Source organism: Ictalurus punctatus, chromosome 21 (assembly GCF_001660625.3).
Source record: "Ictalurus punctatus breed USDA103 chromosome 21, Coco_2.0, whole genome shotgun sequence".
In the NCBI taxonomy this organism is placed as follows: domain Eukaryota; kingdom Metazoa; phylum Chordata; class Actinopteri; order Siluriformes; family Ictaluridae; genus Ictalurus; species Ictalurus punctatus.
The window spans coordinates 7102562-7128892 of record NC_030436.2 but is presented as its reverse complement, the minus strand read 5'-3'; the positions used below and the strand labels follow the sequence as shown (position 1 = coordinate 7128892).

The 26331-nt window shown below is 39.0% G+C and overlaps 1 protein-coding gene across 4 annotated transcripts in view; it reads left to right on the top strand.

Moving 5' to 3' along the window:
• LOC108254904 (E3 ubiquitin-protein ligase RNF123) overlaps positions 1–26331 on the top strand; it is a 150255-nt gene that overhangs the window by 31476 nt on the left and 92448 nt on the right. For all 4 annotated transcript variants that reach the window (XM_053673946.1, XM_053673945.1, XM_053673944.1 and 1 more), the window contains exons 22-31: positions 248–348; positions 1306–1498; positions 1982–2127; positions 6878–6961; positions 7567–7674; positions 9589–9766; positions 10058–10132; positions 13081–13168; positions 13772–13859; positions 16267–16351. In XM_053673946.1, coding sequence (XP_053529921.1) covers positions 248–348; positions 1306–1498; positions 1982–2127; positions 6878–6961; positions 7567–7674; positions 9589–9766; positions 10058–10132; positions 13081–13168; positions 13772–13859; positions 16267–16351 — 1146 coding nt within the window. The remainder of the gene's footprint in view (positions 1–247; positions 349–1305; positions 1499–1981; positions 2128–6877; positions 6962–7566; positions 7675–9588; positions 9767–10057; positions 10133–13080; positions 13169–13771; positions 13860–16266; positions 16352–26331) is intronic.

The window sequence follows — 26331 nt, the reverse complement described above, 5'->3', positions numbered from 1 at the left end:
AAACAAACACAATGAATAATACATGGTTGTGTGGGAATTTAGAATTTTTTTTCCACTAATAAAGTCTTGGTGTGCAACTGTTTTGTCAGGTTCCCTAAAGGGACAGAATATAATGCGTGTCCAATGCTGTACCTTCTGTTCATTGAGAAAGTAATGCCTCTAATGAAGCTGAGAAAGCTAGAACAGTCACATACTGCTTGTGTGTGTGTGTGTGTGTGTGTGTGTGTGTGTGTGTTAATCTGTGCAGACGACCTGGCGGCTAAAGCCAACATCATTATCGACCCTGCGGAGATCCAGGCTGCGTCTATGGACGATCTGGATGAGGATGATGAAAGTGGAGCTGCTCAGGTAAAGCCTCTTTCACCTCTCAGCTCTTATGCGAATGCGTGTGAATGGAAAATGGTGCAGAAAAGGAGCATTCAAATATTCTGTGTCTTTGGACGTATTGTTTGTTCCTTCATATCATATAACTCGGCTCTGCTTAATTATATATGTTTTTGTTAAAATATGTCCTTTTGCCTTTTCATGACCAGGTGTAAGGGAAAAAAAAACACTCGAGGGTGTGCGATTTTAGGAAACTTGTATAATGTATATGTGTGTATATATATATATATATATATATATATATATATATATATATATATATATATATATATATATATATATGTATATGTGTGTGTGTGTGTGTGTGTGTTATGTATTAAAGAGTAAGACAATATTATTTTTTTTTAATCTGTTCATAGTCACATTTAATGTTCTAGGCATTTTGGAGTTAGTTCCTTACATTGTAACAGCTGTAAACAGTTGTTCCCCCTTCATGAAGTTAATAAGCCAAAAAACCATCTTGTCCTGTTACCAGGTATGCAAAGACCTCTGTCCTAAAGACTTTCCTGTGGTAGAAAACCACACCTCTTTACCATCTTTGCCTCTGACTGTTACAAAGCACTGGTAGTGGAGACTCCTTCTAAAAATGCTTGAAAAAAAGATCTCTATCATTCCTACAATTACATGGTTAACTGTATAAATATTGGCCATATACATAAATTACTGTGTAAAATAATGATGCTAAGCAAGAAGAGATATTTTGAGCTTACACATATTGGGGGCATTGTATATTTATTTTTATTTAAACACATTTTTAAATGTAAATAGTTCTATTTTTTTTTTTTTTTTTACATACTGCAGTTCTTTGCTACAAAACTGCTCTGTGCCTCGTCCTCTAACGGACCACTCGGACAGTTATTGCGCATCATTGTTAAGGGGGCTAATCGTTATGGAGTTGTGCTTGTGTGTGTTTGTGTTCAGAGGCCGTCTGGTGCAGCAGCGATGGGCGGAGCTTTGGCCAGGCCGAGCTGGCTGAGTTCTCCCACTCTGGGCAGAGCCAATCGTTTTCTCAGTACGGCCGCGGTCAGCCTCATGACCCCACGGCGACCTTTGGCCCCCCCGGAAAAGGTCAAAGTGCGCACTCTGCCTGTGGAGCAGAGGACAGAAGAGGACAGTGAGTTGCTTAAACATCTAACGCTTCCTAGAACAATTGCTACAGGAACGGTAGACACAATTTAGGACTGTCGTGTTCATTGTTCCCAGTCTGCAAATACCATAAGCCATCTCTTGAGCTTTATACATGTATCATTTTGCACTTGAGAGAAGTCTATTTTTATCAAGATAGCACAGCATAATAATAAAGGCTTAATGTCACTGGTGCTTACATTACCCCCTGAGTCCCTATAGGGCATAACAAAGCCCTGTCCACCTCCAGTACACTGCAATTTCCAGCCCTACAAAAGAAGTCAGCGGGAAACCAATTAGCTAGGCTAGGATTGGAAAGAAAAAAAAAAAAAAAATCACCTTTCCTGAGAGAAAAAGGTGCCACTTTTTTGAAACCTTTTCTGGTGGATAATCTGTTTTTCTTTTTAAAAACTCCTCTAACATCTTTTTTTTCCCCCCTCTCTCCTATGTACCTTCACCCCTCCATCTCTAGTCGAGGGAAGCCATGGTAACGATGGGCTGTTGCTGGGGCGACCGTTGGAAGAGCCCGAGCAGCCAATCACGGAGAAGTCCCTGCTGGAGATCCTGGATGGAATCGTGATGATGTACAACCTGAGCGTTCACCAGCAGCTGGGCAAGGTGAGATCCCAGAGTGCATTTCAGACTTTCCCTGGAGCACAATGCTGGTGCACTAGACATCATGGAGGAAATGCTGTATCATCCTGCACATTGCTTTGGGGTTCTCGAGGCTTGATGTTTCACACCACTGTTTATGTATATTGATGGGATGTGAATTTAAAAAAAAAAAATGCTTTGATGTGTGCAAATTTCACAGCTAGGCTAGAATGAGGGTCAGGACTAATATTGTGGAAAACGTTAGTTCCCAAGTTCCAATCTAAAACCTGGATGCCCAGAGCATGGTTTTATTAGTATGGTGAGTCGCTAAATTTGATTCACATACTGTTTAAAGAAGATGTACATGCATTAGCGATCCTGTAAGTCAGCTGTGTTCATCTTAGCTTGTATAAATGTGTAAAACTGGGCTGAAATCAAAGGAATTACGTCACAAATATAAACTTGCAAAGCAGTTCAGTCACTTTTTTAATAACACAAAAGCTACATATCTAGGCCTGTCATGATGATTATGCTATGTTCTAATACGATATATGGACATGACTTGATAATTTTTTGCTGACCTCGATATCGCCCATCTTGTTTACATCCGTGTTTGTTTACGTAAGAACGAACGTCATCAACTTTTTCGCTGTTCGCGCTGCTTCTGTCCTCTCGTCGAATTTAAGATAAAAATGCACTTTCGAATGCAAAAACTGTGTGCATTCGAATTTAAGATGCGTAGCAAGTAGTAGCATTGATTTTAATTAAAACCTACTGTTGTAAAAATTACACGCAGGATATTAACAGTGCTCACACAATGTTTTTCAAAGAAGGAAATACTAGAAAGAACACTTCTAGTGTTTCGAATAATCCAGTTGTAGTCAGTAATGTTGGGGATTGAGCTGCGTGAGCTGAAGCTGAACAGTGAATGAACAGGAAACTGTAGGGTTAATTAACTCACCCAAACACATCCTATACACATGTCTAAATGTCCGATTAATCTCATAACATAAATGTAATATTACAACTCGCTTCTTCACAAAATAACACGACTGCACAAGCGAACATTAACGTAAGTAAGGCACTAGCTAGAACGGTAAGTCACTCTTTCCATAACATTGCACTAAAATGCAGACGATGAATATCTAAAGCATGAAGAATTCATAATCTTGTATTACAATATTGTACTTATCGTAATGGTATAATTTCAGGAGATCAGGTTTTCACATGTTTTTGGTGATGCATGTTTAAGTTCATATAAAAATGTGTGAATATTTGGTTTCATTTCTGCATTTTCTCATCAACTAAAATGCCGCTGACTAATATTCCATGCCATTTTAGTCCAAGTAAAATGAATAAACATGACATGATGAAATATCGACTAAATTTAAAGGATATTTCCATCTGAAGACAAGCTACTTTTTTGACATTTCAATTCCAGTATCTGAATATTCTTAAGAATTAAAAATTCGCTGCTCTTTAAAAGGGTGTACTTGCATTGTTATGCTATTATATTATCATTATATCAGTGGCGTAAAATGATCTTAAAATATCATTTATCGCAATTATTTCTGGGACAAAATATCGTCCAACTAAAGTATTTATTGTGACCGATCTCTATCAAATAAAAATCATGTTTTATGAAGTAGGAAATGATGCAAAGGGAAATATCTTTACTATTGATTTTTTTTGCTTGCGACACCATGTGTGTTTATGTCAAAGAACTCGGGTAAGGTGAATGAATTTCGAATTGAATAGTCCAGTTGCACTTTTCCATGTTGGCGGTGGGGTTTCCAAGTACGAAGGATTGCAGCAATAGAGATGTGGTGCATTTGTGCCCGGTTTGATCACTGACTCAAGCTCCTCGGATGGCTTTGGCATCGTTAGGATTCAAACTAGCGATCTTGTCCAGCTCCTGTGAGCTTTGCTTACCCAAAAATCCCCCAGAAGTAAATAAATGAACCCTAACTATACAGTGCATGGTAGTGTTGCCACCTTACAGCTAAACGGTTTGATCCAGATCTCAGGTTACCATTTGTCTGGAGTTTCTTCTGGGTTCTGCAGTTTCCTCCCAAGGGCTAAAAACATCCCAGTAGATGAATTGGCTAACCCTAGGCTCTGGATAAACAGTGACTCAGGATAAAGTGATTCATCAGGACGAATGCATGGAATGAAATGAAGAGACATCTATAAAACCCCTTAACTCGCATGAAATGGTTTATAGTTTGATGTTTTGAAGTTTGATCTTTTTAGAATAAGGGTATTCAAGCTTGAGCATGATGAAACATCTACATGTTCTTCATTATCAATGAAGCAACAGCAAAACAATCAGTATGATTTCTCTGAATATGGAAATAAATAGTTTGTGACTAAATAAAAGACACGAGTTGTCCTAGAGGGCTGCGCTTTACTGCCTGTGCTCCCTTGTAGACACGTTCTCTGCACTTTACAGCCTTGACACGATGACCAAGTTTCTAATTGAATCTTCAGTCGAGACATTCAATCTCACTGACCGTAAGACTGGCATTAAACTTCACTACACACACCCGGCTGAGTAATTCCTTTCCCCGAACGAGAGTAGATTAGGATCTGAGAGCAGCTTTGAGATGCCTTTTATGTAGTCTTCTCTGACATACTCTGCGGCAGGGTGGATGCGATCCCTGCTCTCTGAGAAGTGCTTCGTTCAGCAGAGCCGTACAAAAACAACTCCACCACCGTCGACATGGGGGAGCGTTGTTTTACCCCAACGGGAGGCTTAATTCAGCATATTTGTGCTGCATGAAATGTGTTACAAGAAAAGGACATTTTAAAGTTGCGTATCAGTTGGACGTGTTTACGCTGGGTTCGCGTTCACCATTTTGGAATTCGCTTTCATTTTATGTATTAATTTATCAGTTCACTGAGCTGTGCCAACTGTAGTAGCTCGCAAATTATTACCGCTCCACATGTAATTGATCAAATTGTGTTATTAAAAAGGAAGGATGTGCTAAAGATGACGTTTACACGACGCGTCTCGTTAACGTTATCCGTATCCGACACATTGTCGCCATTATGCTATCTACTTGTATAGAAGTTCACAGCAGTTACGTCATATTTGGTCATTTAAAAAAATAAGTTTTGAGTCACAGCATATACACGTTGATGGATAATATGTTTCCTGGCATTACTGAGTCACTTAACTCTCTAGGGTACTACAGAAATCGCCTGGGCTCTTCTGCCATTTATAATGCTGGGAGTCATTTAACACGAGTGCTTTAAGGAAGCTGATTGCCCACCATGCAGTTGCTAAACCAGCTATGAATGCCTTCCATCTGTCATGGTTAAAGTGTTTACAAATTGATTAGTGTGGCTAAAACTAGTGCTCTAAACTGGATGACTTTAACAGCTTTTAGATTATTTATTTATTTATTTATTTATTTTTAAAATATGCACTTGGTGATAGTAGTTGTTTTAACAATAAGAAAAAGCTAATTATTGGTATTAGGTGTTAATCCATATATTATATTTATGGATACTTCACTTTCACACCCATATGAGGGTCTTCTCCAAACTGTTGGAAGCCCAGTGTTGTATAAAATGTCTTTGTACTCTGTAGTATTACAATTTCCTTTCACTGGAACTAAGAGGCCCAAACCTGTTCCAGCATGACAGTGCCCCCGTGCACAAAAGCGAGCTCCATGAAGACATGATTTGCCAAGGTTGGTGTGGTAGAACTTGAGTGTCTTGCACAGAGCCCTGACCTCAACCGCACTGAACACCTTTGGGCTGAATTGGAACCTTGACTGTGCTCCTTTTCTCCTTACCTGACATCATTCAGATTTCTTGAATTGTGTCTGAATTTTCAGTCTTAATTGTTAAGCTTCACTGAGTGCGAAAATTCTTTTAGCAGCGCACGCCTCTTAGATCATATTTTTCCATGCATTTAGTGGACTAGAGGCTGGGGTCAGCACAGTCCCCACAAATCTCCAAACATAATCAGCTGAGATATTGGTAAGTGTACCTAAAATTGGAAAAAGTTTGATAATTGGATCCGGATCAATAAAACATGAGCTCTTCTTTTCGGGTTTGACGCTTTGGCGGTATTTTGTGCTGCTTGATGGTGGGTTTGAGCTGTCCATGGTGCTGAAGTGCCAGAGTTCTTCCAGCAGTAACAGTGCCATTTTTTCAAGAGACTGCTGATGCACAGGATTATTATGGGATATGTAAGCCACCGGTTCATAAACATGCACTGCTTTCAAAAAATCAGCACCAGGGTATCATCAGGCAGCATTATGCGGAAGCACTTGATTCAGACACGATTGGATTCCTTCCTGAATTCCAATACACTTCCAATAGGCAGCATTTTATTTCCCCGTTTTTAGACACACTGCACGTTTTATATCTGAAAAGTCCAAAGTGAAGGTCAGGTTTTAATATTTCAGAGTTTAAATCAGTAAAAGTGTCTTTTATCGGGCATTTTGTTCCCCCTTTTTTTTCTCTCGACTAGACTGCGCAGCAAAGCGATACATCTTTTTTTTATTACCTTGTTATTTTCCGTCCATGCAGTAAATATCTGCTGGATTTAGTGTTAGTATTGCTTTTCATCTGCTTTCTGTGACCCCTTTGACCTTTTCATTCTGGCACATTACTTCAGCTGCAGAACCGCTGCCTGTTTATATGGCCCAGAGTTCTGCTGATGGCTTGCTTATAGTGACTTGATGATTTTGCATTAAAGGAATTTAAGGAATGTTTAAAGCCCAGGAATGATGACCGTGTTTGTGTGTGTCTCCCACAGATGGTGGTCGTGTCGGATGACGTGCATGAGTACGCCGTCGCCCTGAAAGACACAGAAGAGAAGATAGCCCGATGTCCAGGAAGAGTAAGGCATTTACAGTCAGCTGGAATCCACCAAGCCGGATGTACAATGCATGATTTTAGCCTCGAATTCCCTGTTGTAGATTTGACAGGGAGGAGAAATTTATTTCAGTACAGAAATGTCTGTAGTTTACAGAATTACATACAGTAGACGGGGGTCACAGTGGCTTAGTGGTTAGCATGTTTGCCTCACACCATCAGGATTGGGGGGGTTTGAATCCTGCCTCTGCCCTGTGTGCACGGAGTTTGCATGTTCTCCCCGTGCTTTCTGGGTTTCTCCCGGGTTTCCTCCGGCAGTCCAAAGACATGCGTTGTGGGCTGACTGGCATTTCCAAATTGTCCGTAGTGTGTTAATGTGTGTGTGATTGTGCCCTGCGATGGGTTGGCACCCCGTTCAGTGTGTCCCCCCGCCTCTGAACCCCGAGTTCCCTTGGAGAGGCTCCAGGCTCCCTGTGACCCTGTGTAGGATAAATGGTATGAAAAATGGATGGAAGGATGGATGGATACTGTAGACAAGATCAAAATTTCACCATGTGAAGGGCTTTCCCAGGCAGCTACACATATGTGTAAAATGACACACTCAGGGACAACGTACCATGCTGTGTGCAGAGAGCAGACATTCTGGAGGAGCTGCAAAAGAGCCAGAAGGTGTTTGCTGAGAAGCTCAACCACCTGAGCCGCAGGTTGGCCTGGATCAACGCCACCATTTACTCCAAGGTACAGCACCACACACACACAGAGAGAGACAGAGAGAGAGAGAGAGAGAGAGAGAGAGAATTCTCTAATTACAAGGACACATTTTTACAGTGACTGATCCTTTTGCTCCATCAGGAGACGATTCTCCGACTCCTCGTTTTGACCTGTAGGCTAATTTTATTGATGATGTCTAAAAGTTTATTTGCTGAGGTAGAGACTTTCATTCGTCCTATAAAGAAAGGCAGACTTTTAAACTGCAGCTGAGAAATAAACGGCACTTGTCAGTGGTTATATTGCAGAGGCTCCGGTGTGTGCTGTAAACGGTAGTGCGTCGAAGCTGACATTTTCCTGTAATATGTGTGTGTGTAAGGGAATAAGCAGGAGTCTCTGTACAGACCTTTGAATACTTTGTAGTTTGAGAGTAGTGAAAAAACCAGAGGTGGGAATTTAGGCGCGTTGTAATTTGGTTTTGATTCAGCTTGTGTTTATAAAATGATACTTTATGCATCGTAATCCATCTGATTTCCCCCCCCCCAGTTTGATCACTTGCAGCTTTTAAAATGTAATAATAACATTTTCACCCATCATGACGAGAATAGGCTTAATGTACTATGTATGTATGTCAGTCCGTACAGGATTTTGCTGAGGTTTTTTGAGATTTTTGTGGCCAAAAAATGCTTGATTTTCAATTTGAGGACGGATATTTTTTTGGCGGAAAACTACCCGAATTGGCGAAATTGCAATTGCACTAAATTGTTTCGCACGGTCTTTCACAGTGATGTTTGTTGGTAAGTGAGATATTTTTGCTGTCCTCATGTTCGACGCACTTGAATCGAAGAGGACTTTGGCTGAATGTGCATTGTGATGGCACCACATGACGCTTTTTCACCCAAAGCCAGAGCCATATGTCCCTGCAGTTCTTGCCTGGTTTCCCACTGAAGCTAAGCAGGGTTGATCCTGGCCAGTACCTGGATGGGAAACTTCCTGGAGAAAACTAAGGTTGCTGCTGAAGTGGTATTAGTGAGGCCAGCAGGGGGCACTCACCCTGTGGTCTGCGTGGGTCCTAATGCCCCAGTATAGTGACGAGGACACTATACTGTAAAAACAGTCTTTGGGATGAGACGTTAAACCGAGGTCCTGACTCTCTGTGGTCATTAAAAATCTTTTACTTATCGTAAAAGAGTAGGGGTGTACCCCCGGTGTCCTGGCGAAATTCCCCCATTGGCCGTTATCTATCAGCTTCCTAATAATTCCCATCTCTGAATTGGCTACATCACTCTCCTCTCCACTAATAGCTGGCGCATGGTGGGCGTTCTGGTGCATTATGGCTGCTGTCGCATCATCCAGGTGGATGCTACACACTAGTGGTGGTTGAGGAGATTCTCTCCTCAACCACCCCCCCCTCCAAACAATGTAAAGCATTAATTGCAAGTTCCTCTTAATATTGTGGCGTTTCCTTGATTTTGCATTCATTTCTGTGATTGCATAATTGCAAAATCCTGGACGGACTGGTATGTATGTATGCGTGTATGTATTTCTATGCGTGTATGTGTTTCTATCTATCAGGGCTGAACAAATTTCACTTTTGAAATTTGAATTTTCTGAATATTTACATATTGTAAAATCTTTAAGATCCCACTTTCTAGTAAACAGAATTTATATTCCTCAATATACCTCAACAAAGAAAAAATGCTTCTGAACCTGAAGTCACTGAAGTGCATAAGATTGGCTTCTTGTTCTATTGGCCATGTTATGCACTATGTATGCTCTACAAAGCCATAATTATTATATTATACCCAATGTATATGTATTTTGTAAAGAGGAAGCCATTTAGGATTTGATCTGTGTATTGGAGGGGGTGCAAGTCATTTAAATTTGAATGAATGTTATAAACGCAGTGTGTAAGGCATCTTTGATAAAATGTGTGTGTTGTAGGAGAAGATGCTGGATATCTACTGGCTCTTGCGTGTGTGCATCTGCACTATCGAGCACGCCGACGACACAGGCTCGTTGTTTGCCTTCACCCCCGAGTTCTACCTCAACGTGGCCATGAATAGCTACAGTGCGCTTAAGAACTACTTCAGCCCTTCCAACAGCATGGAGGAGCTCCAAGGTACAGTAGAAACACACCGAACAGCTCAGTGAGGACTTGCACAGTGATGCTGGATAAAGATGTAAATTCCCTGAACCCTGGTAGACAGTGAATGATCGCTTAGCATGATCTAACATGCATAATAATTTTTTTATTATTAGTGTCACCAGCATTTGCGTCTAAGTTATTCCTTCAGAGCCGTATAAACATGGTAGAGCGGCATGTAAATTGGCATCCTGAGGCCACTGCTACAGTGTTTTGCAAGTTCTTTTGACTTCACTTTTATTTAACAAGTGTGTGTTTGTCATACAGGTTATGAGGACACGCTCACTCAGCTCGCTGCTATCCTCGCTAAGCACTTTGCAGACCCGCGCATCGTGGGCACAGGTAAAGCCATGGCACTGCAATAGACGTTAGCTCAGGGATAAAGATTTTAAAACAGAGCTGCTCTTACCTATATGTAGGTGTGTGTGTGTGTGTGTGTGTATGTGTGGGGTATGTGTTTATGTTCCCTTGTGAAATATCCGCTGCATATTTCCTAATCTCAGTTTAGGACTCAGTTCATTACATCATCGTAGCCCACACTCGTGTGTAATAAAAGCAGACCCATTATGATTTATGTGGCAAATATTGTATTAGACTCCTGGCCTGCATTTGCTCGTAAGCTTCCTCTCGTACTTAAGTTGATATACAAGCTCTTTCTCGAGATCTTTCTCTTTCCCTCTTTCCTCTCGTCCTTCTCCCTCTCATCTGATCTCTCATTATGCTTCACCTCGTTTTCTCCCTTCATCTCTCACTCGCTCTTGTTCTCTCTCTCTCTCTCTCTCTCTCTCTCTCTCTCTCTCACCTCCCTCCCTCTCTCCCTCATTTTCCTCTAATACCCCCGATCTATCTCTCCTAATGTCCAATCTATTTTCATTACCTGCAGCGAAGGGTACAAAAAGAACCTGAGCCAAAAATGTTCGGGTAATCTGTTAGGCAGCTATTTTAATGGGAATTTAAAAAAAAAAAAAAAAATTCTAATATAGCTTGTGCTTTTTGTGGCCTATTTGTCACGCAAATGAATTCTTCATATATAGTTCTCCTCTCCGACGACGTGAAACTGTTTGCATGATTTTCTGTAATTCTGTGAAGGCCATTTGCACTTCTGTACTTCCAATCACATCAAACTCAAAATACAGTCCTGTCCAAAACTATTGGAACGGCAAGGCCAATACATTTGTTTGTGCTGTACACCAAAGACATTTGGGTTTGAGATCAAAAGGTGAATACGATACAAGAGTTTAGGATTGTTATGTTATTTTACAAGTTTGGCTGATGTCTAATAAATAAAAGTTTATTAGGAATAATAAAAATGCGAATTGAGAATCAGATATAAAAGTCATCTCTATCTGTGACAAGTACTAAAGGTTAGCTAGCTGTCTACATAACTTTATTTTGGACTAGTTAGAATGGTGGGAGGACATGGGAGTAATGCACGTAAAAAAATACATATCAAAATAATACAAATAAAAGCAATTTCAGGAATTTCTTGAGTACAAAAACGCAATTTGTAAACTCATTTAGTAAATTTACTTACCTATTTACTTTACTCATTTATTTACTTAAATTGATTTATTTGCTTTACTTATTTACTTCCCATACTTCCTTCCTTCCTTCCTTCCTTGCTTACTTTGCTTACATTACTCTCTTAATGACTTATTTCCTTTATTTGCTTACTTACTTACTTTCCTTACTTTCTTTACCTTTCTTGCTGGCTTTCTTATGTACTTACTTACTTACTTACTTATTTTTTTATTTTCTTTATTTGCTTCACTTACTTACTTTATTACTAACTTTATTTATTTTTCTTGCTTTACTTATTCCTTACTTTAATTGCTTATTTTAGTTGCTTTGCTTACTTACCTTATTTGTTTTACTTAGTTACTTACTTCCCTTAATTACTTTACTTATTTTCCTTCATTTATTTACTTATTTTCCTTCCTTACTTTACTTCTCACTTTAGTTACTTTGCTTAATTACTTTTTGTTTTATTTACTTACTTTTCTCGCATTATTTGCTTTCCTTCCTTACTTGCTTACTTGAGTTACATTTCTTACTTACTTTCTTGCTTGACTTACGTACGTACGTACTTACTTTACTTCCTTTAGTTAATTAATAACTTTAATTTCGTACCTTATTTACTTACATTACTTTGCTGTCCTTTCCTTCCTTCCTTGCTCCCTTACTTCCTTAATTTATTTATTTCTGTGCTTTTTGACCTTTTTTCTTTCTTACTAATTACAATATATTGTCAAAAGTATCTGAACACCTGACCATCGCGGCTGTGAGATCATCATTCAGCCACAAGAGCATCAGTGAGGTCAGGCACCCATGTCAGGTGAGGAGGTCTGGGGCGCAGTCTGCTTTCCAGTTCATCCCAAAGGTGTTCACTGGGGTTGAGGTCAGGGCTCTGTGCAAGACACTCGAGTTCTTCTACACCAGCTTTGGCAAATCATGTCTTAATGAAGCTCGCTTTGTGTACAAGAAACATTCTTCCAATCTTGTGGCAACACTTTGGGGCAGAACCACATATGGGTGTGATGGTCAGGTGTCCATATACTTTTGCCCATATAGTGTATTTATTACTAAGTTACTGACTTCTTTACTTGCTTACTTGTTTACCATTCTTACTTAATTAATTTAAAAAATCTTCTAACTATAGTTTAGCTGGTGCATGTGGCTACATGTCCACTTTATAACAATATCTATATCGCAGTAGCAGAGCTTTTTTTTGTCATTTTCACATGTGATAAACAAGCAGTGAGCTTGCCTGCTATGAATGTGGGGGGGAAATTAATTTCTGAAGCTATTTGGCATGATGTGGTCGTGTGGGATCAGATATGAATGTTAATAGATGTGGAATTAGATACCGTCGAGCTTTTATACTTGTGTCTCTGGACGTAATGTATCTTATGTGCGTTGTTGAAGTTATTGATTTAATTTCCTGTGCTTCCTTACGCTCTTGTGTTCTCAGTAAAGCCTGTGTTTACACCCGAAGTGCAGCATGCTCATGTGTTAATCAGTCTAGCCTTTTATAACAGGATTAAACGTAATTATTTTGCCTTGAGTCGATTGTTGAATCAGTGAGCATGCTAGGTTCGGGTCACAATTCAAATTCTTCTTAGGTTTATTTGAATGTGCAGCGGCAGCCTTTGAAGATTGTTCTAATTTCAAAACGAGCATGAGAAGATTTAATTGCAGTAATAAACTTAAAATGACTGTATGTAGGTGGAAATGCATGTTTTTTTTTTTTTTTTTTTTGCTAAGCTGGTGGTTTTTCTTTTCATCTGCAGATATTAAAGATTCACTGATGCAGGCTTTGGCCAGCTACGTGTGCTACCCACATTCTCTCAGAGCTGTGGAGAGGATCTCTGAGGAGCAGTGAGTACATTACCCATAATCCCCTCAGGCACACACACACACACACACACACACACACAGTGCTCCAGCTCACCTGCAGAAGCTATTAAAGCAGAGCTTCACCAACAAGGTGCTAGCTGTTTTGTACATTATCCTGCTGAATATTTCAAATTAATGCAATGTGAGAAGTGGATTTGGCATTTAAGGAAATGTCTTGGATTGTGACATGCCGAGATTCTCGTGGTGCCTAAAGCAGAAGGCCAGGATGCCTTGATGTCTTACTGTCTAATAAGTCAGTTTTCCTCTAAGGCAGTGTTCATAATGATAGCTATAAAGGAACCTGTAAGGTGAAGGTTTGAGATGGGCTTTGATGGCTGCGCACATTATCTTGCTGCCTGGTTACCAAAATACACTAACCATCACTAACCCTGAAGTCCATTAGGCGAAAAAGGAATCAAATATTCTGTGACGACACCAACTAAAAATAAATTCAGAAATATTATTTGTCCATAAACGGCCCCTTCTCTTGTCCACCATTTTGTACAGGCTGGATGGTGTGTAGAATTACGGGTAATATGATTTGTATTTACTAGCAATCACATATGACCTTTGACCTTTGTTTAGGCGGGTGGCTATGATGAGAAACCTGTTGGCGCCATATGAACAGCGACCGTGGGCTCAGACTAACTGGATTCTCGTCCGCTTGTGGAGGGTGAGATACCTTTCTCATTATCCTTCCTTTCCTATCCCTCCTTCTTCATCCTGCTTCCTTAGCCCTCTTCCTCGTCCCTCTTTTCCATCCCTCCTCCCTTTCTTTTCTCTTATTTCCTCCATTTTCTATTCTCATACCGCCCCCTTCCTCATTCCTTCTTCTCATGCCTTCTCTCATGTCTCCTTCCCCATCCTTCTTCCTCATCCCTTCTCCCTTTTGTTTCTCACAACTGCTTCATCTCTTCTTCCTCATCCCTTCTTCCTATTTTTTCCCTAACCCCTTCTTCATTCTTCCTTCCTCATCCCTTCTCCCTTTCTTTTCTCATAGATCATTTGTCCTTCATCCCTCTTCTTCATCGTTCTTTCTCATCCTTCTTCCTCATCCCTTTCCCTCACCCCTCCCTTTTGTTTTCTCATAACTCCTTCCTCCTTTCCAATCCCTCTTCCGCATTCCTCTTCTTCATCCCTTCTCCGTTTCTCTTCTCATACCTCTTTCCTCATCCCTTCCTTCCCCCTTACAACTCCATCCTCCTTTCTCATCCCCTTCTTCCTCATCCATTCTCCCTTTCTTTTCTCACCTCCTTTCTTATCTTATCTTCTTAACTCCCTTCTTATCTCTCTTCCTCGTATCTCCTTCCTCCTTATTATCACCTCATCTTTATCCCTACCCGTCCCTCTCTCCTTATCCTTTCATTCATCCATTCATCCTGCCACCCATATCCATCTCTACAACTCCATCCTTCCTCATCTCTCCCATTATTGTCTTCCTCATCCCTTTCTTCTCATCTCTGTCTACACATTCACCCCACTTATCCGTCCTCATGTCTCTGTTCTTTCCTCCTTTCTCATCCCTCTCTCTTTCTTTAGTCCTCTCTGCAGCTTCTCTCTAATTCCAAACCCATTATGTCATTACGTGTAAAAAGGTGATGCAGCCAGGTGCGGTTGAATCCCTGTAGCCCTCATCCCCCAAAACAACTGATCGCACTTTTATACTAGGAAATAAAAGCACCAGGATGCACTATGGGAAGAAGGCAAGATTTCTGCTGGGAAATCTTCGGTCCTGGCATTCATGTGGATATTACTTTGACACGTACCACCTACCTAAACATTGTTGCAGACCAAGTACACCCCTTCATTGCAATGGTATTCCCTAATGGCATTGACCTCTTTGAACGGGATAATGCTCCCTGCCACACTTCAAAAGTTGTTCAGGAAGGTTTTGAGGAACAGGACAAAGAGTTCAAGGTGTTGACTTGGCCTCCAAATTCCCCTGATCTCAATCTGATCGAGCATCTGTGGGATGTGCTGAACAAACAAGCCTGGTCCATGGAGGTCCCACATCACAACTTACAGGACTTAAAGGGTCTGCTGTCTGCTGTCTTGGTGCCTGCTACCACAGCACACCTTCAGAGGTCTTGTAGAGTCCATGCCTCGACGGCTCAGAGCTGTTTTTGTGGCGCAGGTGGATTTAATGTTATGGCTGATCGGTGTACATTCCATAAAGTGACTGGTCAAAAGCACTGAGAAATTTTATATAAATGACTGCATAAATAATGTTTCACAAACTTACTCAATTAAAAGTGGTGGTATCGGGCTTAAAAGAAAACATCTCAATGTCTAAATGTATTCGAGTAGTTTTAACTGTTGAAAGAGGGTTAAACAGTCAAAAGTCATTCAGTCCCTGTAAATTGGTTTGCTAATGAATTAATCAGAAGTAAAATATCTTGTATATAACCAATATTTACCATTAGCTAGAATTTGAATCTCTGCCTAACCAGTGTAGCTACAGGAAATCGATGCTAGTCTAACCTGGCACTAGCAAAGAACAAGAGGCTACCTAAGGTTAATATGATGTTGGCAATGTTAGCAAATTAATAAAAATTTACCTCAACATAAATTCAAATTAGATGCAGTTCATTCTTTTTGGGAAGACAAAGATGATGCTTCATTTGATCCCAATCTTTGCTTCCTCCAGTGTATTGAAGCATGTTACCGAGCTAGGGCCACGGGCACTCATCCTCAAGTTCAACACTGCGGTCCGCTGGCTTATCCACCTTCATACACGCATGGATAGCTTTAGTGCAAACTACATTGTGTAGCGTAGAGAGAAGATCACTGCAGATGACATTGGGACTATTCTTAATAGTGTTTTTCTACTGTAATGAACTTGGATGCTAGAAAAGAGGTTGGTGAGAGAACATTGTATACCTGCTGTAATGTAAGCGATAAAGGAAACAAACTTATTTCACGGACGTTGGTATCAATAACTACGCTTTGCATCAGGTTGTTGATTATTTTCCTGTAGTCCAGATTGTCTGTTTAGAGTTCAGTCTAATGAAGTTCAGTCTGACTGTGTCTGGTTTTTCATGATCACTTGTTACACTCTGTTTTTTTTTTTTTTTTTACAGGGTTGTGGGTTTGGCTACAGGTACACACGGCTGCCTCACCTGCTCAAAACCAAGCCCGAGGATGCCAACCTGCCCAGCCTGCAGAGTGAGTCCCTGTTGTCTCTTCTCTGGTGTAAATCCACTTTACTTTTGGATCATCTGTCTACTTTTCTGTCTCTTTGACACTGCTCTCACTGTTTTCCCAAATTTTTTAAAACTGCCCCCTCACTAACCTTGTATATCATTTGAATATTCTTATCTATTGTCGTAGATTGTCCATATAGTACACTACATGATGTACAGGTGTTCAGTGGGGTTGAGGTCAGGGCTCTGTGCAGGCCACTCGAGTTCTTCCACTCCAAACTTGGCAAATCATGTCATTATGCTGAAACAGGTTTGGGCCTCTGAGTTCTAGTGAAGGGAAATTGTAATGCTACAGCATACAGAGACATTTTATACAATTGTGTGCTTCCAAATTTGTGGCAAGAGTTTGAAGGCCAGTATATGGGTGTAATGATCAGGTCACGTTACTAAACCATGATGTCTAGTAGGGCTGTCCCTGTCGATTTTTATTGTTATTCGAGTAATCAGACGATTAATTTGACGATTGATCCAGTAATCGGATTTTTTAAAATTCACAATAAAAATAGATTTAAGTGAACAATAATACATAATGCTTAGCATTTTTTTTTTTAAAACGAAAAGAAAGTACTTTATTGTAAAAAAACAAACAAAACTAAGATGCCTTTAAAAGGACTTTAAAGCACATAATAACGTAATAACAATGTGGCAATGTGATTACATATCTTGCATCAAAAAAGTAACAAAAATAAGGCATGTCATAATATTATCGAAGAATACTGTTAAACAACAAAATGTGATTTAATATATTTTTTAATTATTCTTTAATTATATATCATTGGAGAGGTTCCATCACTTACTGTTTGACATTTGACTGCTGTTTTAAGATAGAAATGTTACAGTGTTTAATTCCTTGATTTGTGTGATGAGTAACCATGGAAGCGGGAGTCATGACGTTATTATGAAACCCGTGATGAACAGTAATGTGCACATTTAGAAAAACTTTTGATGCATTCACATGTTTACATTTATTTCGTCAGTGATATTTATCATTTCAAGCCCTAGCACTGCCAAGCTGCCACTGTTGGGCCCTTGAGCAAGGCCCTTAACCCTCTCTGCTCCAGGGGCGCTGTATCATGGCTGACCCTGCACTCTGAATTTCATTGAGCTGTAATGTATACGTGACCAATAAAGACTCATTATCGTTACACATCACACACATCATACATATTATACACATCGTTTTTGGTCTTGTATTTAAAACGGGTTTGTATTTAAAAAGGAGCTGTGGATGCAGGAGGTGCTGCAGCATTGAAGATGTGTTGTTACGGTATTTGAGTTCATATTTGCAGTGACTGCAAACAACATCTAATGTAAAGTGCTCCCACACAGTTGACATTCTTTGTCGTTTATTGCACGGACACTTGGCCTTGCCTCCGCCATTTTGCCAAATACTCGAAATGGTAAATTGTAATCAAGGATTTTAAAAAATCGGATACTTGAGTTGAATCAAATAATCGTGACGGTCATAATGTCTAGTGACGTTTACTATAATTATATCATAGTAACAATTGTGCAGATGTTTGCAGTTGACTGTATACTTTTAAATGCTAAAACTGCACGAGATTCCATTTTAATCGTCTTTATTTTGCACTTACTAATAAATAGCTAGTTAAAATACCTTTTCAACCTCATTATGAACCCATCGTAATTGATCTCAGATAAAGTAGGATTAATCTAGCTGCAGCTAAAATTTAGGAGCGCAGCTTTTTAGACATTTAGCGATACTTGGATTAAAATGGCGAGAGAAAAAATCCATAATGAAAAGGGTCAACCACTTAATCGGAATAAAGTGATCTGTAATAGACAAGTCATCACTAAAGATAGTAACACCGTGAATCTTTGGAAATTACCTAAATGAGGTTTCTCTGCTGGATTGCTGTGCTTAATCTCTCTAACCAGCAGAGTCTCAAATACTTTCAGTTAAGTAATTTTTTGAGTGATGAGGTTGACAAGTTGAAATAAAAGAAAGGGGATTTAAAAAATGCCCCAAATTTGTGTTTGTAGTGATGAACTACATGTTTGTTTGTTTTTTTTAAAGGAGAAGGAGTTGGTGAAAAGTGGTTTTGGCTGTTCAAAATCAGACCATATTCATAATTGCTGGTTTCCTATTAAATATTTACAGAGAGATTATCACACTGCTGTATCATCGTGATTTACCGATACTGATAACGTCGTAGGATCTGAGCATCCGTCGTCTTTTTCAACCTACCCATATATCATTCAGTTCCTATTAAAAACACTGTTCAAAATGCAGCCTGAAGTGATCAAAACAGGATTAAAACAAAAGGATTATCCTGTACCGGCCATATGTTTATTAAGAAAGGTGCTCATTTGGATGCACATTTTTATTAGATCACATGCCAAACATCAAATAGATGGCTACGGGTTCTTGCACACTTATTAGTCCATTTGTCAATTCTACATCAGAGCAAATTGTCTACTTTCAATTTATTTGCTATTTTGGTTGTTTTGGTGTCACACTGCACATAATTAAGTGAGCCAAAAAGAAAATAAACAATATCGACGGAATGGTGTGTATGACATGTAGTGCTTTTTCTTTTTGCTTCTTTAGTCCCAATAACCAAAGGCATAACATTTCTGACGCTCCACAGCTCTGTCCTTTGGCACAGTATGCGCCTTGCAAGTCAATTTAGCATCTAGAAAAAATGTCGCAACACAAAATACACTTCCTGCAATCGGGTCGTTTGTTTTTGGTATTTGGTTTCACATTACGCATAATTAAAAGAACTATAAAGCAAAAATATAAAAGACCAAACATTGTGCTCGGGCTGAAAACGTACTCGTAAAACTCATTGAGATGAGTCTTTAGCTGTTTTTTGAAGATAGTGAAAGATTCTGCGATCCGGATTGAGGTTGGAAGTTCATTCCACTACTGAGGAACAGTTAGTGTGAAGGTTCTGGAAAGGGACCTTGAGCCACGCTGAGTAGGCACTACTAATCGTCGGTCATTAACCCATCACAGATTACGTGAGGGAATGTAGGCCTTCAGGAGAGAGTTGAGGTAGTGGGGTGCTGTTCCAGACAAGGTCTTGTACGTGAGCATCAAGGCCTTGAATTTGATACGGGCGGTTACAGGAAGCCAGTGGAGGGAGATGAAGAGGGGTGTGACGTGGGTCCTTTTGGGCTGGTTGATATTTCTACCATCGCAGAATCACGAGAACCTGGAGGGACTGAAAAATGCTGCCCGTAACCCAAAATACACGGCATGTTCGCTTCACTTCCTGCAGTTTCAGAGGGTGAGTCGAATCGCTTTCTCACTGCGATAGAACCGTGTTCATGTGGAATCGCACCGGGTTCTTCCTCACTCAGACGGTCTCAGACCGGGGTTTCTTTCAGATAAACTGAACACTACGTATGTGGAAGTATGCTCACTGACATCCTGTGACATTTCACAAAACTTCTAGTTGGTTTGGACCTCAGCTGGCTCCATCAGTAAGGATGCTCTGAGTCAGTGGCACATAAAATAGCCTTGCTGTTATGTGTGTGTAGAAGGCATAGCACAGCCTGTGTGTGTGTAGGACATATTCTAGTTGTTTGTGTCACTGAGTGCGAGTGTCACCGACTAATGTGCTCATTTTAGTCATGCTTTCAGGTGAACAGGTTTCGTTTCCTTTCTGCATGATTTTATTTTTTCATTTAAACAGTAATGAAACAAGGAACAGGTCCATGCCTATCGGGTTTTATCAAAACGGTATCTGATTCTTTGGGTGGCTCATTGGTGCAATAGAACATGAAACGATGTATTATCTGTTTTTTTTTTTTTATACCATGATGTATCGTTTATGTTTTCACTGCAACGTGACAGTGTACTGATGTTACAAATAAAGTGAATTATTTGAATTTGTATTGTTTGATTAAGTACACACTAGCATACATGCTAGCCTCGATTACCCATATTTATAAAGAAAAAAACATGACAAGGAAAATAGAATGACTAGAAAGTAATAAACCCGATGTTTAAAAAACACGGCCTTGCTTTTCCTCACCATCAAGCTCATTGTTGTGCCTGCCAGTGACATACACTTGTATGCGCATGCCCAGTGTGCATGAATGGTCATGTGACATGCGTTCTCGGTCGTGTAGTGTGGACGGAGATCGTTTCTGAAACACTGCGGAAACGCCAGCTTGGACAAGGATCGTTTTCATTTTAAAACATTTTAAAACGAAAATGCATTAGTGTAAACAGGGCCTAAGGTGGCCTGAGGTGTATGTTTGTGTGAGATGGATGTGCCCAGAGATGGATTGGTGTCCCATCCAGGATGTGCGGCTGTTTGTTTTCTAAGAATAGTTTCCAAATCCACATCCCTGAGTTAGGATGAATTTCAATGAACGAACATGTTGTTTCGTTGGTTAAAAAATACTGTAAGGTACAAATGAGTGCCATTGTGATTTTACCTTCTGGTCTTCATTCTCAGTAGTTTGGTTTACTGCTGAAAAAAAAAAAGAAGAAAACCTTGATGCAGCCTAAATTAATGTCTAACACACGGATAATATAAGACAACTTCTCAGGTTCTCATTTGTGTCTGTTCTTGACTTTGTTCTTTACTTGGGTTTTAATTGTGCATGCTTTACTCCCATTGTTCCACTTGCCTTGTCTCTGTGCTAATAACGTCCAATTTTCTCACTCTAATTTGCATGACTTCCAGGAGATTTGTCAATTGCTAGTTTCCGAAGTAAGTTCCACTCACTTTTTTTTTTCCTCCCCATTTCCAATTTTCTTCTATTAGCACTCTCTAGCTCACAGGACGGCTCGGCTTGGTAAATGAACCACAAATTCACTTTTAGATGGCTCACTTTGCAGCGGAAGCTGGTGCCCATGCTGAGTTTGATTATTGTTCTCACCCAGGTAGTGTGTAAGCCAAAACATTTTTGATTGATCAAACTATTTAAAAAATAAATAAAAATCTTTTTCCAATTAAAAAAATGTAACAAACATTCATGTCGAGTTTATTAACCTGCATTAATGGTCTTTTATAGTTAAAAAAAATTATTAACTCATATATATTATTCAAATGTATTAATTTATTAACCCTTTCATTTTTTTTTTACCCCTTTTATTTATTTACCCACATCACTGCGATTTTGTTTTAATGCTATTGAGTCTAAACTATTGAGTCACATAGTTTTATTTTCACTTTACCTTTATTTTTATTTATTAGCCATATTACTGTCTATTTACAGTTTCATTTTTGTTTATTTACTTAAATGAATGTTTTTTTTACACTTTTATTTTTATTTATTTACTCACATTATTTCTTGGTTTAAATTTTTATTTAGTTAATTACATTAATGTTTTTTACACTTTCATTTTTATTTATTTTATGTGTTTTTTAAAGTTAGGTCAAAGACCAAATTTGGCTGTTTATTTATGTATTTATTTATTTATTCATTCATTCATTCATTCACCCACATTATTGTTTTTTGTTTCATTTTTATTTATTTACCCACATGATTTTTCTTTACACTTTATTTTTTATTTATTCTTTTAAAAACTTTGATCTGTCTTAAAATTTCTTACCTTCGTTTCTAAGTAAATTACGTCATTTTCAAGTTAGCCGAGTCTCCAATGGCTTCCTGGTCATTATGTTTCTTAACTTTGTCCGTTCTACATAGTGCACTAATGCACGATAAAACCCCATTTGTTATTGAACCACAGAAAATATTCATGCGATCCGACTAATTTGGCACTGAAACTTCTCTCAGTTGTAACGTCAGATTAAGGTATTGGCACCCTCTGTGTTTGGGTGCGTTGGCACTGACTGTCTCATGATTAATGGCTCATCCTGCGAGGACGACAGGCCAATTGTACCACCGCACTTTTTAATCCACATGAAATCTGTCTCATATGAGTAATTAAAAAAAATTGAGTCTTATTTGAATAATTGTGCTACAATTCACCTCCAGAGAAACTCCTCCTAATTTCATATGTAGTGTTATGTAATGAGAAACAGGCAGGGTTATGGGCAATCTCTTTTTAAATTTGTAAAAAAAAATTTTGTGTTTATTTCTTGTACTGAGCCGTGCTGTTCTGTTCTATAAGTAGCTACTGACTGCATCGATATCTGTATGTCGAGTCTTCAGAGCTGTGCATATAGATTTTATAGATGTAGGTCACTGTAAAACTTTCCATAAGAAAGTTTTGTTCATGCTTGCAAACTTCTGTCACACTATCTGTGCTCCTTGAACTTCTCTGTACACCTTTTTGGCTAGTCTACATTCTTTTAGCTTTTCATCATTTCATCATTGGTATTACGTGGTAATTCTGAGACAGTGAAAGAGGTGATGAAAGATCTTGTTCTTGTAAGCTCTTACATCTCACATGCAAAGACGTCCTTATTGCTGTTTGTTGACACAAGTACATCCTTAATTGCATTGTTAATAATCCTCTTCATTATGGATTTGCATTCAGTTTCCCTTCAAGCTCCAGTACGCTGAGATCTGTGCCGTATTGCAGACAAAGCCAATCTACTCTGTCCTGTATGTCTAATCTAATGAAGAAGATTGGGAAATCGACTTTGAAACAGCAGGTTCTACTAAACCGCAAACAAATGTGTTTTGCAAAAGGTTTACGGCTCTCCTGGAGCTCTTGTCAGAGTAAACGCTCTCTTCATTTCCATGCACTTGATGCGTTGTAATTAGGAATTACCCATGCTTTTCATGTCATCAGCACTGAAGCCCAGGAGGGGAAAAGGAGAGCGCGTTTATCTGATTACTTCCGCTGAGCTGTGAATACACTGTGGAGCGTGTACGTGTGTGCTGGTTTGTTTGAATCTATTAAAGACTACAGATATGCCATTGTGTCGTTAATGAAATCTCTAAAATAGATCTTAGGATAGTGGGGGGATGGGGGTGTGTGAGTGTGTGTGTGTGTGGGATCACTGTGTTGTTGAGAGTATCAGACAATAGAGTTTTACTTCCATTCAAGTCCTGCATTAACTGATTCAGTCTCTTATCTTCTCTAGATTGGAAAAAAAAGTAATTTTTTTCTGCATTTGTGTCCTGCCAGATCAGAATGCAGGTGTCTCAAACATAGCTCTGGTGCAAAGTTGCAGCCGTCAATGCAGGATTTCGATTATTGCGGCCAAAAATGCTTAATTACTTGATTTGGCGAAATTCCAGTAGTTCAAGTAATTCAAGCCTTTCACTGTGATGGTTGTTGGTAAATAAGACCTTTTAGCTGTAGTCATGTTCGACGAACACGACACGAAGAGGACTTTGCTCGTTGTGATGATGTCACATCACGCATCTTAGCCCAAATCTGCAGAAAATCTGTGCTAATTTTGAAAAATTGCAAGCGGCTCTGGATATTGCAGAGTTTGCTTGATTTTGCGTTCATTTCTGCGAACAGAAAATCACAAAATGCTGGAGGGACTGTCCCACCCAGGCCACCACCCAGAAATGTATTCCATGAAACACTTGCACTGCAATGCGTATTGTCATATTAAAGACATGGTCATAAATAAGATCAAAGTTACAGTACTACTGAGGTTTTTCACTCATGTTTTTCCATGAATTTCACTTTTAAAATACTTTACAAATTTTACATATATTTATGTTCATATATGTATTTGAAGGCAAAAAAAAAAAATTACATTTGATCAATGTTTTGCACTTTTAGGCACCTTTTTGTAATTTTCCTAAACATTCATTTGCGCATATTTTAAAATGTATCAATTGACTAATTAAACATTCTTTTAAAAAAGTGATTTTACCATGTAAATACCTCGCATAACACAATTACACTGTTCTCTAAGCAGTATATAGTGAATAATTCTAAGATATTGTTGTAGGTAATGAATAAAAATCTACAATTTACAGTACGTAACATGTATCATTATGATGCTGACTTTCTTTGTGTAAGTAGCTACTACAATTTTAACCTTATGTAGTTTATTCTATACAAATGGAATAGTCTAGAGTTACTGCTAAGGTTTGTTCTGTCTATGGCAGTGTAAAACTATGGAAATATCAAATAGTAAATCTTTTAAAGACCCTAGCATCATGATGTCAGATTTTTAAAAAAGAATTTAAAAGAGGGGATTAATGATTAACCATTTAGGGTCATGTGTCCTGGAGGTGATGCTCAGCAAGGTCCGATTACATCGGATCAGATTTGTTACAGTTATTCCTGTGATGTTGTGAGATTGTACAGTGTGTCCCAGATGTCTCATACATAGGGGAAATGAACACTTTTTAGCAAAATGTCTTCCAAAATTTTTCATGCTTAGTTTATATTAGGAATATTTATATATTTCAGATAGCCTTTAAGAACGCCTTTGACAAAAGAAGAACGTACTGAAATCATTCTCATGGTTGGATCGGGAAACTGTCACAATGTTGCGATGGACTTTAACAGGAAACATGACGAGCACATCACACACGACACTGCTGCCAAACTTGTTAACAAGTTCAAAAAGACTGGAAGTGTTTTGGACCAACTGAGAAATGGACGTCCACGAACATCCACTGACGAAGGCACAACTTTCGTGGTTCTGGCAAACGTAGTCCCCTATGGAGGGAGACTTTTGGGACACACTGTATTTTGCAAACATGAAAAACATTGTCAGAGAATGTAGTCTTGGCTTTTCAAAGTTCCCATGTGTAATGAGTATTATACGTAAATGTGTTGATTACAGAAAAATGCAGCTTTCCTTCACTTTACAGTACCTGAATCATGATTATCTCAATTGCATTGCACTGCTATTTCTCAGTTCTTTCACAAGTTGAAAACATGAAGTAGAACTCTAAATTACAGTAAATAACACTAAATCTGTGTGTGTAAAATGATAAAATTGTACCTCGATAAAGTGTTGTTCACATTCCCAGGCCGAGTGAGCAGAATAGACCTCTCTGTAGTTTCTGTGGTTGGTAAAGCTGAGTAAACTAATTCTGTAAGAACATTCTGATTGGGACAGTTGATGCTAAGTTCACTAAAGAAGCTGTAGTTAATAGTAAAAAGCTATGTTCTGCTTTAAAATGAAAATTTGTGCTTAAAATGAAAATTTGTGTTCAAAACAAATTGTCAAATTTTAATTTTGTTTTGAAATATTCTCGATTCACCATCAGACCTTTAGCATTTTCAAATAGACTTGGACCATGTCTGGGCAGCACGGGCTCCTGCTGGATCGTAACCTCTTCTCTAATGTCCTTTTCTCCCTGTAAATGCTTGTGTCAGTAATATGTTCCTCAAAGCAGCTTCATGTCCCAAAGGTGACAGAACAGTTCCCCACGCCTGCCATATGGAACATAAAATTGGACAAACCTGGTCTTAGCTTTCATTAAACCCTCCATCCCCAATTTGGAGATGTGCCCTGTCCTCACTTCCTCATCCTAGTGCCTTGCTCTTTTAATCTCTCGCTTGCTGTTGTGTTCTTTCTTTTGCCCTTTAAAACTCTATTGTCCCAGTGGGCATTGAAACGCATGGAGGGACTCGCTCAATCTAATTAAACATAAAGGTTATTTCTGTGTTAACAGACCACATCAGCCTATCAGCTGATTAGCTTCATCCAGAGCTTCATTTAGAGCATTCACTTTGCTCTCTCTGGCTTTTAGCATGTCGGGTCAGACTCTTTACTATGGGTAGTATTGAATTACCCAGAATGCTCTGAGGCGCTCTTTTTTGTCTGCACATAAAGCCCATGAAATAACTGGCAGATGTGCCCTGATGTCTTACTATTGATATACAGTGCCATCCACTAATATTGGCACCCCTGGAAAACATGAGCAAAGAAGGCTGTGAAAAAATGTCTTTCTTGTTTAACCTTTTTATTTATTTATTTTCAGAAAATTAACAAAAAAAATCTCTCATGGAGATTAAACAATTGCAAACAAAACACAGGTTTATTAAAAAAAAACAACTTAACGTTCTTAAATATGTATGTGCAACAATTATTGGCACCCCTATGAATTCATTTGAGAAAA